This window comes from Oenanthe melanoleuca, chromosome 17 (genome assembly GCF_029582105.1).
Source record: "Oenanthe melanoleuca isolate GR-GAL-2019-014 chromosome 17, OMel1.0, whole genome shotgun sequence".
NCBI lineage: Eukaryota > Metazoa > Chordata > Aves > Passeriformes > Muscicapidae > Oenanthe > Oenanthe melanoleuca.
In genome coordinates, this window is record NC_079350.1 from 9,619,592 (window position 1) to 9,636,229 (window position 16,638).

Below are 16,638 nucleotides of genomic sequence, written 5' to 3' on the forward strand. Positions count from 1 at the left end.
CTACCACAGACTAAGAAAAAATAATATTTGAGCACTAGGAGAATTTAATGATTTTGGACTGCATGAATTCATCATAAAAATGTAAATATCATAGTTAACCTGAAATTCCTATCTGAGTTGCAACAAAGCTGTAGGAATGTTTGATATCACCACTACAAACAATTCTAAGAAAACTCACATTTGCAACTCTTTTGTGAATCATCAGTTAAGAGCTTTGAGAAAAATAAAATGACAAAAAAAAAAAAAAAAAAAAAAAAAAAAAAGCTTATGATAAATACTCTAGGCCTCCTTGACAGTGAAGAAATTCATTCAGCTGCTTGCTTAACAATTCCTGAACTGCATTTCTGAGGTTTTTGAGGCAGAGTGAGCACAGCCCATTTCCTCAATAGGATGCTGTTGAAAAGTTCATCCTTGTAAAGGATTTCCTATGATTTAGTTTAAAGCACTCCACAAGAATCCCAGGGGCACTGTCCCTGGCTGACCTGTAAGTCACAAATCCTTTGGAGGATTTATTCACAGAGTGACTGAAAGATGGGGGTCAGAGGCAACATCAGTCTCCAGCTCCAAGGCTGCCCTGTGTTGCTCCAGGCCTGGTACAGCCAAATCCCCAAACACTGAGACATCACCACCTCCTCTGGGTCCCTATCCCACTTCATTCTCATGGAGAAGGATTTTTTTTTTTTCTTAATATTTAACCAGAATTTCCTGTATCACAGCTGTGACATTGCCATTGCCTCCTGGCCTTTCACTCAGCACTGCCCAGACTGAACATGGAAGCAGCAAACAAGGTTTTGAGGGTGGGGGATCTTCCTCAACCACATATTGGGTATCTAGGGGGGGAAAAAAGGGCTGAATTTGTTGGCAGAGGTGAACCCACCGTGCATACTGGGGCCCTGTGGAGTCGTACCACTGGCTGGAAGCAGTGATGTCCTCATCCCGGATGGTCCCCTCGTGCATCCCCAGGGGGTAACGACAGATTGCTAAAAATGGCAACACAGGCAACAAAACAACAAAGATCAGAATTCATTTCTTTTAAAAATCACCAAGGAAGTTTAATTAAAAGGTTATCAAGCCCAGAGAATAAACATGGTAATGCTAAAATAAAGAATGAAAAAAAAATTAAATACTTCATAATTATCAGTAATTATAAGTAATGCATCAGACTTACAGTATCATTCAGCAGAGCCCAGGCAAGGCAAAAATTTTACAAATAAACATTTTAAGAGCATAAAATCCCCAAACCATATTATTGTTACTGGTTGCATGGGCCCATTTTACAATGAGAAATTATTCATCAATAATGATGTGACATAAAAAAGAAGTTTTTGTTCAAGATTTTTCTGGCCCTGGAATAAACTGGATGCTTGACTTGTACTCAAATAGGAACAATTATTGCCTTCACCAGTTCAGATACAAGGGGGAAATTAAACATGTATTGCAGATGACAAGCCATGGGAACATCTGCTCTGTCCTGTCACTGCAGGCTGGAGTTCACATCTGACCATGAGCCCCTGTCCATCCATCCTGCCTCATCCCAGTCTGTTCCTGCCTCCAGCCTCAGCTGGAGCAAGCACTTCTCCCCAGCATGGGAATTTGGGAATTCTCCTCAACTTGGTGCCTCCAGAGAGCACAGACACAACTGGCTCAAGCCATGGATCTCCAAAAGCTCTCCACACCAGCACCCTGCAGATGCAGCTGACAAATCCTAGCTGGCCTTGAGGCCCTCTCTCCTACAGAAGTTTTTAAACATGGAATCAGTTATTCCAGGAACCAGTCCTGGAATATTAGAGATGTTTGGGAAAACTCTAAATCTGAATGCATTCACTGCCACAGGAGCAGTTCTGGCTGCCTCTCCCTCAGACAGGGCTGCCCTGGGTGTCCTCCTGGTTTCCCAAAATCCCAGAATGGGCTGGGTTGGAAGGGACCTCAGATGATTTCCTGCCACCCTTGTACCAAACCTGGATACAGCTCAACAGCAGTTGCACTTCAAGGATCCTCGTGGGTCCCTTCCAACTCAGGAGATTCTGGGATTCCATGAAATTCATTCAGCAGGTTCAGAAGCTACAAGACAAGACAGAGGGATGAAAACCACCTTGCTGTTATCACTACACAGAATAAAGCACCTCAGGCTGAATGAGTGCCTGACAGATCTGATGTAGAAATGTTTGCAAACAGAGGGTGGTGCTTCAGTAGGGTTTGCCTGCACTGTACCAGTGAAAGTGTGATGTGCTCAGTATTCCTAAATCAGCAGGTGAAGGAGATGGCTGGTGAGGTGACAACATTTGCTAATGATACCAGGTTATTTAATATTAAAAAATACCTAATATTTTTTAAAATTGTGGGAATACCTATAAAACAAACTAGAATTAGCATTACAGCACAGCCTGTGTTCATGGTCACATGCCAGGCAGGTAAGGAATAGAGCTCTTGCTCCTTCCTTCCCTCATCAAAAGGCAGAGAAGGCAACACAGATGATGGAGAAGGAAAGATCAGCAGTCTCATTTTTCCAAAAGGGATTGCTGAAGTATGACAAAGATAATTTATATTGAACAATAGATATCCTCACTGTCTCTCAAAACACCAGAACCAGGAGGCAGCAAAAGATCAGGTAGGAGAGCTCAAAACAGAATATAAACCCTTAACCTATTAAACACTCCAATGCTACAGTTTCCCATGGGTTCAGAAAACCAGCTGAACAAACTCACAGTCACCACAAGCACATACCCAAGCCCTGGCTCTGGAAGCTGCAGTGATCTGAGGTATCCCTGGGTAAAGCTCTGCTGTGTGCCATCTGTGCACCCTGTCAGAGTCAGGGGGATGGGATCCTGCTGGAGGCACTGGGCTGGGTGGAACCCTGTATCACCACTGCATTCACAGCCTGGGGTTTGCCAAGAGGCCTGAATGCCCCAGGAGGAAACTGGTGTCTGCCTGGGATGAAGAGCAGCTGTGCCTGCTGCTAGCCAAGGGTTCCAAGCACTGCTCTTACACTGCACAGGTATTGGGGAGGCAAACCAGCCTCCAGTGCCTGCCCCCTCACCTGTCCCACACAGACCAGCACAGCCTGATCTGCTGCTGAGCCATGGCTAATAAATGGAGACTTTCCAAAAGGGTGGGGTCACCATCTGAAAGCAGAGAGTGCTTCTGGAGCTCCTGCAGTGTGAGCCCTGTGTGGTCACACCTTATTTAAAGGTCAGCAATGCCAGATGGAGAGCTAGCTGGGAAGGGCTCTGGGGGACTGAGACTTTCTGCAACCCTGAACAAAACCTGTTTGTTCACAAGCCCAGGGCTGGCAGCAGAGCCCAGAGTGTCCTTGGCATTGAGGGATGCACTCTGTGGGTGGCCACAGCTGTCACCAAAGCCAGCAGCACGAGGCTCTCACCAAATGCACCTATCTTGAGCAAAACCATCCCTGGGCTCTGTTTAGGTGCCACCAGGACTGCTGACCCTTTACTGGGCACCCAGGGGCTCAGACAAGTGGCCCAGCCCATCTGCCAGTGAGGTCAAACAACTGGTGCAAGACAAGAGGACTCAGCAGGACCCTGCTACAGGTCTGAAATCACCCCCAAAGCAGCCCCTGTGGGTTATCAGGCAGTGCAGGACATGCTTCAGGCTGCTCCTGCAGCAGGTCAGGATAATCCTTGGCATCACAGCCAACAGCACCAGCTGGGCCATGGTGCTGGAATCTGTCTGGGAAGAGCAGGACCAGCTCCAGGCAGAGGCACTGGAGCAGCTGGGGGGGCTGAGGAAGCAAAGCTGCCTGAGGATGTCACAGGCAGAGCTGGAAAGTGTGAGGGGTCATTTGTTGATGGAAGAGATTCCTGCAGGAGGTGGGACCACAGACCTGTGCTCAGAGCCCACCCAGCTCCCTGGAGCTGGTGTGGAAGAGCTATTCCTGCACCAAGCACCCTCCAAAGGAATCTGCCTGGGACTGACCCTGCAGCTGCCACCCCTCCTGTCTGTGAGGTCTGACCACCAGAAGCAGATGGCAGCCCCAGTTCCACGCTGGGTGTGTGGTGGGGTGCACAGTGCAGGGAATGCTGTGTAACAGGGAGCACAGGAACGCTGCTGAGCTCCCCACAACCCTCACTTCACTTCTGGCTGCTTGCAGCACAACCTCAAACCTCTGCAAACATCCACAGGCCAGAGCAGGGTCAGAGCCAGCCACAAAGGGCTCCAAACAAACAGAGCCAGCCCCAGCAGAGCCAGCACAGGCCCTCAGGGTAGCACTGCTGCCTCACCACACCTTCAGCCAAGCTGGAAAAGGATTAAACTCATTTATTTCACAGTCTGTCTCCAGCTCAAAACACCTCATTACAGGAATTTTTGCAACACATTGCAGACCATCATCTCATTCATCTCCATCATGACTGCATCTTGCCAAATGCTGTAGGAAAACAGGTCCTGCCCTCCACAGGGACTCAGGCTCACATCTCTGTCTCTACCCTATCTTTGTGCCAGGTAAGGTTTTCTATCTGTCCTTCCACACTTCTCCCTCCAGAATGCCCCTTGCTGGCTGGAGAGCAGTGGCTGAGGCTTTGCTAACTGGTAATTTGTTTTACAGTGAGCACAGAACCTTTGAGCCAGTCTGGAGCAGGGTTTGTCCTGCAGGCCATGCAGTCAAAGCCATGGGGGGATGTTCAGAGCTCAAGACAGGCCTGGGGGGGCAGAGAAAGGAGATGTCCATGTGCCTTCCTGGGACTGGCAGGGCAGTGTCCCACTCCAGCACAGCTCTGCAGGAATATCTCAGTCCAGAGGACATTCAGGAGCTACACCAGTGATTGTCTCTACATGCAACCTTCACACTCACTCCCCACAGAGAAAGGCAGAGGGAGGCTGAGGAGGAGCACACAGAAGGTGGGAGATGAGTCCCCTCCCAGGCTGCAGCTCCCTACCAGGGTTGACTTCGGTGCCAGAGGGCTCAGGCAGGGAGGCCAGCAGCAGCATGCAGAAGATCATGGTAGCAACTGGAGGTGCTGCACAGGGTCAGACGAGTCCTTCAAAGGCAGCAGCTGCCATCTACATCTCTGAAAGACAAAGCAAAGAGAGGATGAGTCCTCCAGAGACAGGGTTCCTCTGTGCTGTGTGTCACTGCCTCGTGATGGGCTGGGCAATCTTCCCTCCTTCAAGAGTGTCTTTGACCTCAGCCCTGCTGCTCATCACCAGATCAGAGGCTCAGTGAAGAACCAGTGATCACTTGACTGTCTACAGCACCCCTGAAGCTCCCAGGGCAATCCATCCTTCAGGCTCTCAGCTGCCATGACTCCTGTGGATGGATGCAGCCTCTCAACTGCTCTGAAACAAATGCAAAGTAATCCCTCCCTCACCAATACTTCCCTTTCCTTACTAAAATACCAAGTAGTGAAACTGCAGCTGCAAATGAACCTGGGCAGTCCAACCAGGCTCCTCAAGCAGGCTTTATCCACCTAAACCTTGGCAACAAGTAGCCAAGCAAACTTGCCACACAAATTTAATATAAAGGTTTAAAACAAGGTGAAAATAATCTCTCCTTGCACATCCACACTGCTGTCAAAAGTGCATGTGCACTCACAGGGGTGAGCACACTTCATTTCCTGTTTGGAAACAAGGAAAACAGCAAAGGCCTCAACACTGGCAATTTCATTGGAAAGCCATGCTAACACCTAAAGGAACAGCAGGTCAGATCAGCAGTTCTGTGAATTCTTTGTGCCCACATTCACTACAAAGAGCCTTGGGAGGCTCCCATCCTGAAGAATAATTTTACAGAAGGCAGGTTAGAGGCTCAGTCTCATAATGGAATGCCAGGAGAAAAGAAAACAGAACAAATCAATAAATGTAAAGTTGCCAGGACCAGAAGGTGTTTGCTCAAGAATCCTTGGAGTTTTAGTAAAAAGGCACCACTGAATGTTGGGATTTGTTAGTGAAGGAGGAGAGGCTGTAAAAGGGCCCATCACTGTGCCAGTGCATGCAGGAGCATCAGATGCCATTAACTCAGAGATGGGTAACAAAAGGCTCTCTTTTTCCACCCAACATAATCAAACTGTACAAGTCACAGCCCTGAGCTGCCATGGAAACCAAAGAAACTGGATATATTCACAACAGACAGATACTCCACAGCTCCTTAAATGCAAAGGTAAAACCTTTGGCTTGGGAAATCCCCCAGCTGCAGATTGCTGGATGCCCAGAAGCTAAATCGGGGTTAGAATCACTGGAGCATGCCCTGTTTTTCTTCTCTTTCCTAAGGATATGCTACTGGCCATTGTCCCTGCTGGATTCCAACAGAAAAGATGGCTCTGAGCCTGAAAAACAACTGAGGGCCTTCTTGGGAAGGGAGCCAAACACGCAGACAGGAGGGGGAGCTAATGCTGGGTGCCTGTGCCTTGCTGTGCCCAGCCAGGCAACCAAAAAACCCCTAAAATCACCAGGTCCTTCCTGCTCCAGCCACCCCCTGGCTCCCCCCAGGGGCACCCTGGCCAGGGCTGGGAAGGGGCTGTGATCCCATGGCATCCCCTGTGGTGAGCTGCAAAAGCAAAGCACAAGCCCAGACCTCAGCAGGAGGGTCTGGCGACCACAGAAGAGGTTTTGACCAAGCCCTCTGCAGCTGTTTGTGCATCCAAGGTCATCCTTCCCCCTGGAATGGCAGGAGGTGATCACTGCTGAAACCATGTCCATTCCCACCATCCCAGGGCAGACTGCAACTCCCACAGAGAAGAGACTTTGAGTACTCAACTGGAGGGAGACTTTGTAAAGTTTTGGGGCAGAGTTTGAGGACAGACTTGGTGGGTGTTAATTTATGCAGGTGATTTGCTAAGGTGTCTTGGGAGCTCCCAAAGCCAGACCTGCAAAGGGAACTGCAGAGAGTTCAGCACTGGGGAGACAGTTCTGCCACAGGACCTGTCACCAACATCAAGGCTTTAACTTGAACACCTTCCTGGAGGAGGTGATGGGACCTGTCTGGTCCCTGACCATGACCCTGACCCATATGGGTGAGGTTCAGGATAGATCCTGTGGGTGCCCAAGCTGGATCAGCCACTGACCAGAGCTGCAGCTTGGTGAGGAGGCCCTGGAAGGAGAACAGCAGCTTGGAGACATGTGCCAGGTGACTCTTGAGCTGTATGTTTAAAAGCTCCCAACAAGGAGCCCTCAAATGGTCAGTGACATCCCACATGGACTGCACCCCCTCATCTTCCCTCCAGAGCCTGGCAAAGTGGGTGAGCTTCAAAACTCAGGCTGGCTCCACCAAAACACACATTTCTCTGTAACTTGTCCAGGAATAAGGGGGAGGATGGCTGGAAAAGACTGAAATGGGGATTGTGGTTAGGTTGAGGGCCCAAGCCCCACTGCTAAAATAAGAAAGAAATGAGAGCAGCCCCAGACACAAGTGTTCAAATGCCTCCATTTCCCATTTGGTCCAAATGGGGCCAAAAGCAAAGGATGAAGAGCAGGGCATCATCCATCCTCTGCCATCAGCACTCACAGCCCAGCTGGGATGGCAGGAGCTGGGGAGGGGCTCACCTTGAGACTCAACACAAGGACTTTCCTTTGACAACTTGTGCTGTGCCCCCATCCTCTCAAAATGGCAACAGCCACAATGTCACAGCAACTGAATAACTGCACCACAAACAGCACCATCTGAACAAGCACCATAACTTAGGTGCCCATTTGTTTTATGCAAATATCTGGCCCTGTTTTGAGATGACACCTTTTGTACTGCCACACAGCCAGTCATATCATTTAACCACCTGAATGTGGAGATAAGAATGTAAAGTATCAGGAGGAAAGAAGGAATAAGGGGATAAGGGAAGTCACACAAATGTCCAAGCACCTTTCAGCTCCTGCCACTGAGCCAGCAACCAGCATGGAGAAAAGGTACAAACTGGGGAGCACAGACAGGTGAGAGAGAACCAAGGGCTCCTCAGAACCTGATGGGCACATGGACCTCTGCAGCACCACAAAAATACCCTGGCTTGGGAGAACTGCAAGCCAGAATTGGAAGGTGTGGCCATAGAGGCCAGTGACTCCAGGAGAGGAAAGGAAAGCTCCAGAGGTGATCTAGAGTTCACTTGTCAGCAGCTCAAAGCTGGCTTTGAATTGGGCCCTTACCTAAAGAATATCCAAGACAAGCAGGATGAATCCTCTCTGGAAGTGTCTCCATTGCTGACAGAGGAAAAGGCTGCTCTGGACCAGTGCTGTGACTCCCAGCTTGGTAACATGAATTCTCACCTTTGTGTGTGGCAGTGGTGAGCTATTTCCAGCAGTCCAGCCCTGCACAGGGAGTCAGCAGCTGGTTCAGGTCCTGCTGGGTTTGTTTCTCCCACCACATCTGGTTCCCAGTCCTGGGCCACCGAAGTGCCTGTCAGTGGGTCCTGGCAGAGGTGATGCACAGAGGGAGCAAACAATGCCATTTCCCAGCTTTTAGTGCTCCACAGCAGCTGCTGCTCTAAGCAAAGTCAGCAAGAGTGGTTTTCACACCTTCAGAGGGTGAAAGATTCTGAAGGAGGTTCAGGCCCACTCAGGAGCACTATCTGCAGAAATCACTGCTTGAAGAACTACTGATGTTGACTGGCGCTGAGTCTTAGTCTCATCCAGGAGATTGAATTCCCAAATTGCACAATTCCCAGAGCTAGGACACAATGGATTTACTAGTAAATACAACCCTCTGTACAAACTGCTTGGGAATCGTCTTACTAAGGACTTTTTCTGTGTAGATGGCTCAATACTTTTCTTTCAGCTGCATTTGCTGTACTCATGCCTATCTTCCCACCCTGCCCACACATACACACCAAGTGCCAAAATTACAGCACAGGCCTGGAACCAGCAAAAACAGGATTAGCAACATCCTCTGAGAGGCAAGAAAGTGTTAAACTCTGTTCCCAGGCCCGACTGGATCAAGTTGCTAATTGCTAACAGCTGGCTGCAGGAGAATAAAATCCTGTTACAATCATTGGTAGAGTGGGGAAAAAAAAAAAATCTACTTGTTGAAAAACTCATGAAGAAATGCAAAGGAGGGCACTTTTCCCCAGTAAAGCAGCAGATACCATGCCTGAAGAGGCAGCCCGTGCCTGCAGAGCTGGCTGTGACCCAGCTGTCCCCAGCACAGAAAGGCTCAGCGAGCAAAGGAGGGAGCTGTTCTTCAGGGATGTGCATGAGGAAGGTGGGACTTGGAGCTGCTCCAGGCACTGTTCTCCCTCCAGAGATCCATTACAGAGCTCTGGCATGTTTGCAAGCCTCTCTAGATCCCAGCTGAAACAGGCATTTGTTTTAACTGGTTCCTTTGCAGATCATTACCCCGGAGTGGGACTGAGGGTTTGCTGCAGGAATCCCGTTCCAGATGCCCAGAGCCATGCCAAGAAACTCCAGAGTTGTGGGCAAGACACAGAGTGCATCACACACAGGGCTCTGTGTACAACAGCAGGAGCTATCCTGAATCAAAGCATCCTCAAGAGGTCCAGGAGCAATCAGGAGGACTGGATGCCATCTCCTAACATTCCTAAAGAAATTCAATAGGGAAGGAGCAAAGATAATAGTTGGGGCAATATCTGATGCTGGAAGAAATAAGATTGGGAAGTGTGATTTTCATTTTTCTGTCTCCAAAACAATGGCAGAGCATTTCTCTTTGCATCAGAGTTAATCTGAGAGACCCCAGCAGTCTTCCCCTGGAGCACAGGCAGCTCCAGTTTGGACCAAACAGAATTCAGTGATGAAAACGCTTAGCAGAAAGAACTTCTTAAAATGTTCTGCTTAGTTTACAATTCAAATACTGGCACAAGACTGAAAAAACAGAGCAGGGCTGCTGGCCAGAGAACATGGCCACCCACTCCAGCAGAGCTGCTGGAGGGTGAAGGATGGACCAAGCCATGCTGCTTGTGCAGGAGCCCTGTGAAAATAAGGCAACAAATTTCCCCTCAGGTGAACTCAGAGTGGGGTGTGTCTCTCCCTGGATTCAGTCAGCCAAGCAGCAATGGAGAGGTCTCTACATGACACGTGAATGGCACCTGGACAAACCAAGTGCCAGCAGACACACCAAAAATCATTGTGTCAGAGTAACAGGGGAGCTGGGCAGGGCCAGCAAGATCCTGGCATGAAAGTGCAAGGCTGAAACGGGAGATTTGGGATTTAGGCACCAACAGAGATGGTCAGAAATAGGAAAAAAACATTGCAATGTTAGGAACACAATTGGGCAGAAATAGTGATGTCCAGGGCAGCAACAAGGCTGGACAGATAAAAGCAAACAGATTTTAGATGAAAGCTTAATCTTGGGTTAATCAAGATACTTCAAGTAAGTCACAGGAACAGGGAAATTGAGACAGGAACAGGCTCCAGCATCATCTCTGAGGTGGCATTAGGAGACAAGAGATATGAAAGGACAACATTCAGGAGTGGCACTTGGGGGACAGGGACACCACAGGGCTGAGTCTGAGGCAGTGGAAGAAGAATGGGAACATCAAAGTCTGGATGTACTTCATGGTCTCACACTCTTGAGAGGTGGGGGATAGGCCTGCCCTGGGCTGAGGATGATTTGAGCCTTGTTTTCCATGTTGTAGCCAAACATCTTAATGGGGTTATGAAGAAAATGAAATCTCACTCCTGATAGATTTTAGGAGAAAAACAGCATTGCATCATCCACAGCATAGCATTTAACACTGGGAGGAGCTTCAGCCCTTGGACTCAAACATGGGGCAGTGCCTCACCTACAGCCCAGAGAGATGCTCAAGACAATAAATCCTCCAGCTTTTTCCCACTGCCTGTCAAGCCAGTCCTACAGGAGTGGGGTGTCCTCAGTTTGTGAAACTGCCCAGAGCACTTCTGTCACAAAACCAGACTCAGGGATAAATTAACATGCATTAAATGTAATTTAATCCATCCAAGTAACAAGGCCAAAATTAAAAACCATTAGAAAGACAAAGCCAAAGATAAGGACATGCAAATTCACTGCACCACAATGGTGAGGTTGAGCTCAGCTAAACCAAAACCAAAGCTTCCCCACCAACCCAGGGCATGGGAACTCTGTGCTCATCAAGGAACCTGGAAACACTTCCCACAACCCAGCCAGACCTGCCTGGGCCCTGCTTAGGGCATGGTCATTCCCCAAAAACCCCTCACCATCAGCAGGGGCACCCCCAAAATACACATCCCTCTACTGCAGAGGCTCCAGTTCTCAACTCCAGTGCCACTGTTTCTGTAGGACAGAAGTGGCAGGAAAACAAGATTGTACACAAACCAGCAGTTCCAAGCACCTCCCTTCTCCCTGCCCAGTGTCCCTCACTGTCCCTTTCAGAGCTTCCTTCTGACCCTGACAGGCCCAAAGAGCACTCAGCACACTGACATTTACACTGTTCCTAAACACTGGCATCTCTCTCCAGCTTTTTTTTTTTTTTTAATAATCCTTAAAATACATCAACTAAAAGTCAGCAATAGTTCTCTCAAGAGCTACAATCTTCCACTGCAGAGTCTCACATAGCAACCATCCCCACGACATGTTAACCACAGAGATGACAGATGGGGTATTAAGAGCACTCAATCTAAACCACCTTCCTCCCTCCCTGCTCTCAGGGGGCTCCACCATAACCTTTTACTTAACTGTGCTCAAACTTGCACTCAGAAGGAGATCAGGTTGCTGAGTTGCAGAATTATTTGGGCTGGAGGAGATCCCCAGGAGAGCATCTAATCCCACCTCCTACTCCAGGCAGGGTTAGCACCAATTTCAGAGCAGCCTGAGCCAGGCTTCGTCCAGCTGTGCCTTAAAAGCCCCCAAGGATGGAGGCTCCCCCCACCTCTCTGGACAACCTCTCCCACTGCTCAGCTGTCTGAAGAAGGAAAACTTTATCCTTCTTTATCCCAAGGCAGAAACTCCTGTTATCTCATCTGACAGTCACTCAATCCTCCTGCTATGCACCTCCTTGATAACCTGCTCTTGGGTATTCCAGAGCCTCCTCTTGTCCCAGCCAAACCACCCTGACTCCATCACCTCCTCAGGGAAGATTCAGGATTAATTTACTCAATATTTTCTTCCAAGCTTCTCCCCTGGTGAGACAGAGGCTCCTCCAGGCAGTGAGACAGCTCCAGTCAGATTTTGCCATGACTCCCTCTGGCCTGTTCACAGGGGAACTGGGGAGTAACTGAGTTTGTCCCACACTGATGTCAGAGGATGGCAGGAGCACACCCTCTGCTTACAGAGTGCAGGGATCACATTCCCACTGGGAGCTATTTTGGGGGGGTATCAGGTGGCACTTTCTAAATCAGCTCGTTCAACCCAGCGCTGAGCAGGGACAGCGAGACCGAGACTCTGCCAGCCTGGCACAGGGCAGGGGCTGGGATGAGCCCACCACAGCTGCTCAGCTCAGAGCCCACCACAGTGCTGAGGGATGCAGGAAAGCATGAAGGACCTGCCAGGGATCAGTCCCTGCCCAGGGCATCCAACACACTCTGCTCCCAAAGCAAAGCCTCTTCTGCCTCCTGGAGCAGCAGCCTTTGGCTGACAGCAGGGCTGCATCCCTCTGATCCAGGTATATGCTGTCAGTGCAGGAATCTCATTAAACCCACCATCTGAGGACCTCTGGGACAAGATTTGCTTTCCATCAGAGCACAGGGATCGCTGAGCATGTTCCTTTTTTAATGTGACAGAGGTTGGTCTGCACTGCCCACTGGTTACCTGCTCCCTTCTCCATTTTAAAACACTGTTCAACATTTATGTTTTCCCAAACTCCTGGAATTCCTTTGGTCTTCCCAGATTTATTACAAATTGGCAGCCAGGATTCAGAAAGCTGTTTTGCCAATTTGTTTTAAACAAACAGGTCCCATTGTTGCTCAAGTTTCAAAAGACTTTGAAATGTTATCTTGGGTTTAACACCCTCCCTGGTTACCAGTGCAACAGGAGGCATTCCAAGAGAATATCATCCAGCTTCTCCACAAAACCAGGAAAGAAATGTTTTACTTCTCTGCATTGTTATCAGCAATCAGTGGGGTTTAACCTTTCCCAACAATATAAGCACTGCTGATGAAACTCATTTTGTTTTACAGACATTAAAATATTTCTCACTGCCCCATGAGATATTTGCTGTGTTTTTTCAGTTATCTTTAGCTTTCCTTATCAACTGCCTACCTTCAAAAATACCAACTTTACAGTAACAGGTCCTTATCTACAACCTTTGTTTTGAAAATTGCTCATAGTTGAGCCTATTTAAAGGCTAAAACATGATTACTGGGGCAGGCTCTTTGCAAAACCAGAAGAGAAGCAAACCCTTACACAGAGCTGCATGTGGTACCCGAGAATTGGGGATTTTTGTAAGCATGGAAGCCAAACTCCAAGAGCCAGCTCAGTGAAAATCAGCCCAGAAACAGGATTTTGGAACATCTAATTGAGCTGCCCATCTAGTCTCCCTCAAACCACCACAAATGCTCATATTATCAAAAGCTACATATTATGAGTTTTGTAATTTCTCTTCATATTTGTAAAAATAAAACTCAGAGCACCTGTAGCTGGCAAAGAGCCCCTGCCCTTTGCTTGAGGAGCACTATGGGCTCTGCTCCAGCAGTACCAAAAAATGTTCATAAAAATGAAAAGCCATGCCCTACAGCCAAAGGAAGATAGCAGAGTTGAAGAAGCTTTTCCAATATCAGGAAGAAGCATAACTCACCATCCTTCACTGCATTCCACAGACTGCAATAACTCCATACAGCACACTGCAGTGAGTGGGAAGTGCTCCAGCCCTCCCAGAGCAGCCCAGGAGCCAGGGGGGACAATAGAGGCTGTGACCTCAGTGGGCACCATCTCTCCAGAGGCTGAGCACAACCTCCAGCCAAGGCAGCCAGGTCTGGGTACACACAGCTGTTGCATTTGGCTTGAGCAAACTTTGTTTATGACCCAAAGTGGTTTTAAAGTTTAATTTATGAAGTGCCTGGCAGAGATGGGAGCAGTGAGTGGCAACACTCACACAGCACCTGAAACACAGCACCAAGCCTGGAGACTCCAGCAAGGATTTCCAGGCAGGTCCAACCATGTTCCACTGGCTTTACCATTTACTAGCACAGCCCTGCAAGATAAAATTTAACTTCCCATGAACAGAGATGAAGTTGCCATTAATTAAACATTCCAGTGAAATACCTACCATGACTAGAGACAGCTCAGAGAAGATCTTTGCTTACCACAATATATTTCAAGCAATCAAAGCAAATGTTCTGCTTATAAACAAAGGAAAAGCCAAGAACACAGAAAAAAAAAACTCGAGCAGCATTTCACAGCTTGGGCAAGGCAAAATGACCAATTCTGATTTAATTTTCTTGAGACAACAAAAAACAGAAACCCACAGAGATGTAATAAGATTTAGCAATTACACATAAGGCAGGTAGCAGCAGGAAAATCATGGTATTGTTGGAGGCAAAGGCAAGAGAAACAGGAGAGATGAGAAGGGAAAAAAGAAACATGTAAAACAATGATGCCTAAAATAAAAAAAAGGATCCCATTTACCTCTTTCCCATATTAAAAATGAACTGAAATTAAAAAACAACAAATTAAAACGGAGGAAATGAAATTCCACAGCATACCATGTGCATTGAGCCTCTGGGACATATTGCCACAGAGCAATGTGGGAGTAATTCAATAAAATATTGGAAGTAGATCTCCACAATAAGAACATCTGTGATTCCATTAACAGAGTGAAAGAGAGCACACTGGAGATAACTTGCTGGTCACATTAGTTACTGGCTTGCTATGCCTGGCTAGAGGAAAAGTTCTCTCCTGCAAGGCAGGTTATTCCACAGCTGGCTGTGCTCAGGCTCTGGGGCTCTCTGATAAGATGGGTGCCTGAGTAGGTGGGCTGTGATCCCAGCCAGTTTGGCAAGCTCTGCCTCTGTGGACAGAGATCACATTTCAGTTTTCAGCAGCTTATTGTGCAGCTTCTCAAAAAGTGAAACAACACTAACCACTTTTTTTTTTTTTTTAAGAGATTATGCTCTGTGACACAAAAAGAGCAGATGAAATTTCAGCCAAACCTATTAAAGAAATACCTGTGGAGCAGTGAGTGACCCTGGAACACTCTTGGTGGAAACACAGCTATTTTGGAAAGTTCTCAGCACCTGAAAAACTGGGTTTACTGAGGAAATAAATAAGATTTTATCTGGAGGGGCTGCTACCGGAGAGCCCCATGGTTAACCCTAACAATGAGGATTCTCAGGAGCAGCTTCCTGCATATTCATAACCCTGTGTTTGGGTAAGTGGGAGCCTGAGGAAGGTTAGCAGTGAGCAAAACTGCAGTAGGTGCTTCAGGAAGGGACAGGCTCTGCCTCTCCTGGGGAGAGGAGGTGAGTGAGACAGGAATGGTCCCCACAGACCGTGTGGGGCAGGAGCACATCCCTCAGTTTGCCCACAGGAACTCTGCCAGCCCCAGCCCTGGCACATCTGTGCCAGCCCCAGCCCTGGCACATCTCAGAGCCCCAGAAACCCCGGGCACAGCCCCATTGTGTCACAGACACCCTGCACACATCCCTGAGGGGATCCCCACCGCTGGGAGCCCTCCAGGCTGCAGCAGGGGAGATGGGCTGCAAAGAGCCCCCTCTCCATACCTTCACCCCAGGTTTTATCCAAGGAAAGAAACATGAGGGGAACCCCCAAAGGTTTTATCCAAGGACAGAAACACCAGGGGAGCCCCCAAAGGTTTTATCCAAGGACAGAAACACCAGGGGAGCCCCAGAGGTTTTATCCAAGGCCAGAAACACGAGGGGAGAAGGGAGAGAGCTGACACCACGCTGAGGGCCAGGCTAAGCTGGAAGGAGCCTACCTGCCTCTGCCAGGGCCTGCTGAGCACAGGGAACAGCTGCTGTGTCTCTGTGGAACTCCACAGGTTGAGCCAGGCTGTAGTTTCGACATTCCTTGCAACTTTCCACCAGCACACACATGATATGTTCAAACTTGAGTGACTCCTCCCTCCTGCCTGCGCACACACAGCCAGGCCCAGGAGATGGCCCTGCCTCTATCATCGCAGTTCCTATAGCAACTCCTGACCCAGCAGATGGAAACAGAGCTGTTTTCTAGGCAAATCTGCCTTCTTGGATTCCTCTGCTCTTCCCTGCTGTTGGCCCCTCCTTGCTCCAGTGCTCTCCCTGGGGGCTGCTCCGCTGGCACCTGGCCCAGACTTTGCCTGGAGGAAGGCCAAGCTTTGAATTCATTTAGTAAAACCACAACATAAAGCAGCTCTCCTGCTCAGGAAGCAGGGCCCGTGTAGTCCCAGGGGCAGCCAGGCACCGCAGAGCCAGCCTGCACCTTCTGCTTTAGCACAGCTGCCAGCAGGGCCCAGAGCAGCATCCTCACCTTACCCTTCCCCAGCCTCTGCCATCCACCAGGAAAGGCAAAAAACAACACAGCTAGCCACTTATTAGCAAGTCCAGCCAGCAGGATTATTATAACCCTGGGCACTTGTCAGACATTTGGGCTGCTGTCTCCTGCAAGAAGGAGAGCCCAGCTGTGACACCAGGGCTCTCTGCATGCTCAGCACCACAGCTCACCCCATTCTGTCCTCAGATCACGGCCCCACAGCACTGGAGGTCACCAAAGCAGTGTCTGAGAGCATGTCACATTCAGGACCTTTCCTCTAAAAATACAGAAACTGAGGGAAAATAAAGAACTCAAACCAGGCTGTGGCATTTCAGGGGAGATAATGCCAGTGG

The 16,638-nt window shown here is 48.8% G+C and overlaps 1 protein-coding gene across 3 annotated transcripts in view; it reads right to left on the minus strand.

The window, feature by feature from the left end:
* Nucleotides 1-16,638, minus strand: part of LOC130260170 (discoidin domain-containing receptor 2-like) — a 50,445-nt gene that overhangs the window by 19,415 nt on the left and 14,392 nt on the right. Inside the window, exons 1-3 of one of the 3 annotated variants that reach the window (XM_056505330.1) lie at nucleotides 15,753-15,884; nucleotides 4,893-5,024; nucleotides 878-980 (exon numbers count right to left, since the gene is read on the minus strand). In XM_056505330.1, the coding sequence (XP_056361305.1) occupies nucleotides 878-980; nucleotides 4,893-4,956 (167 nt within the window). In that variant the 5' untranslated portion in view covers nucleotides 4,957-5,024; nucleotides 15,753-15,884. Of the gene's footprint in view, nucleotides 1-877; nucleotides 981-1,958; nucleotides 2,062-4,892; nucleotides 5,025-15,752; nucleotides 15,885-16,638 lie in introns of those variants that run through there. The other 2 variants (XM_056505331.1, XM_056505329.1) reach the window with 2 other exon arrangements.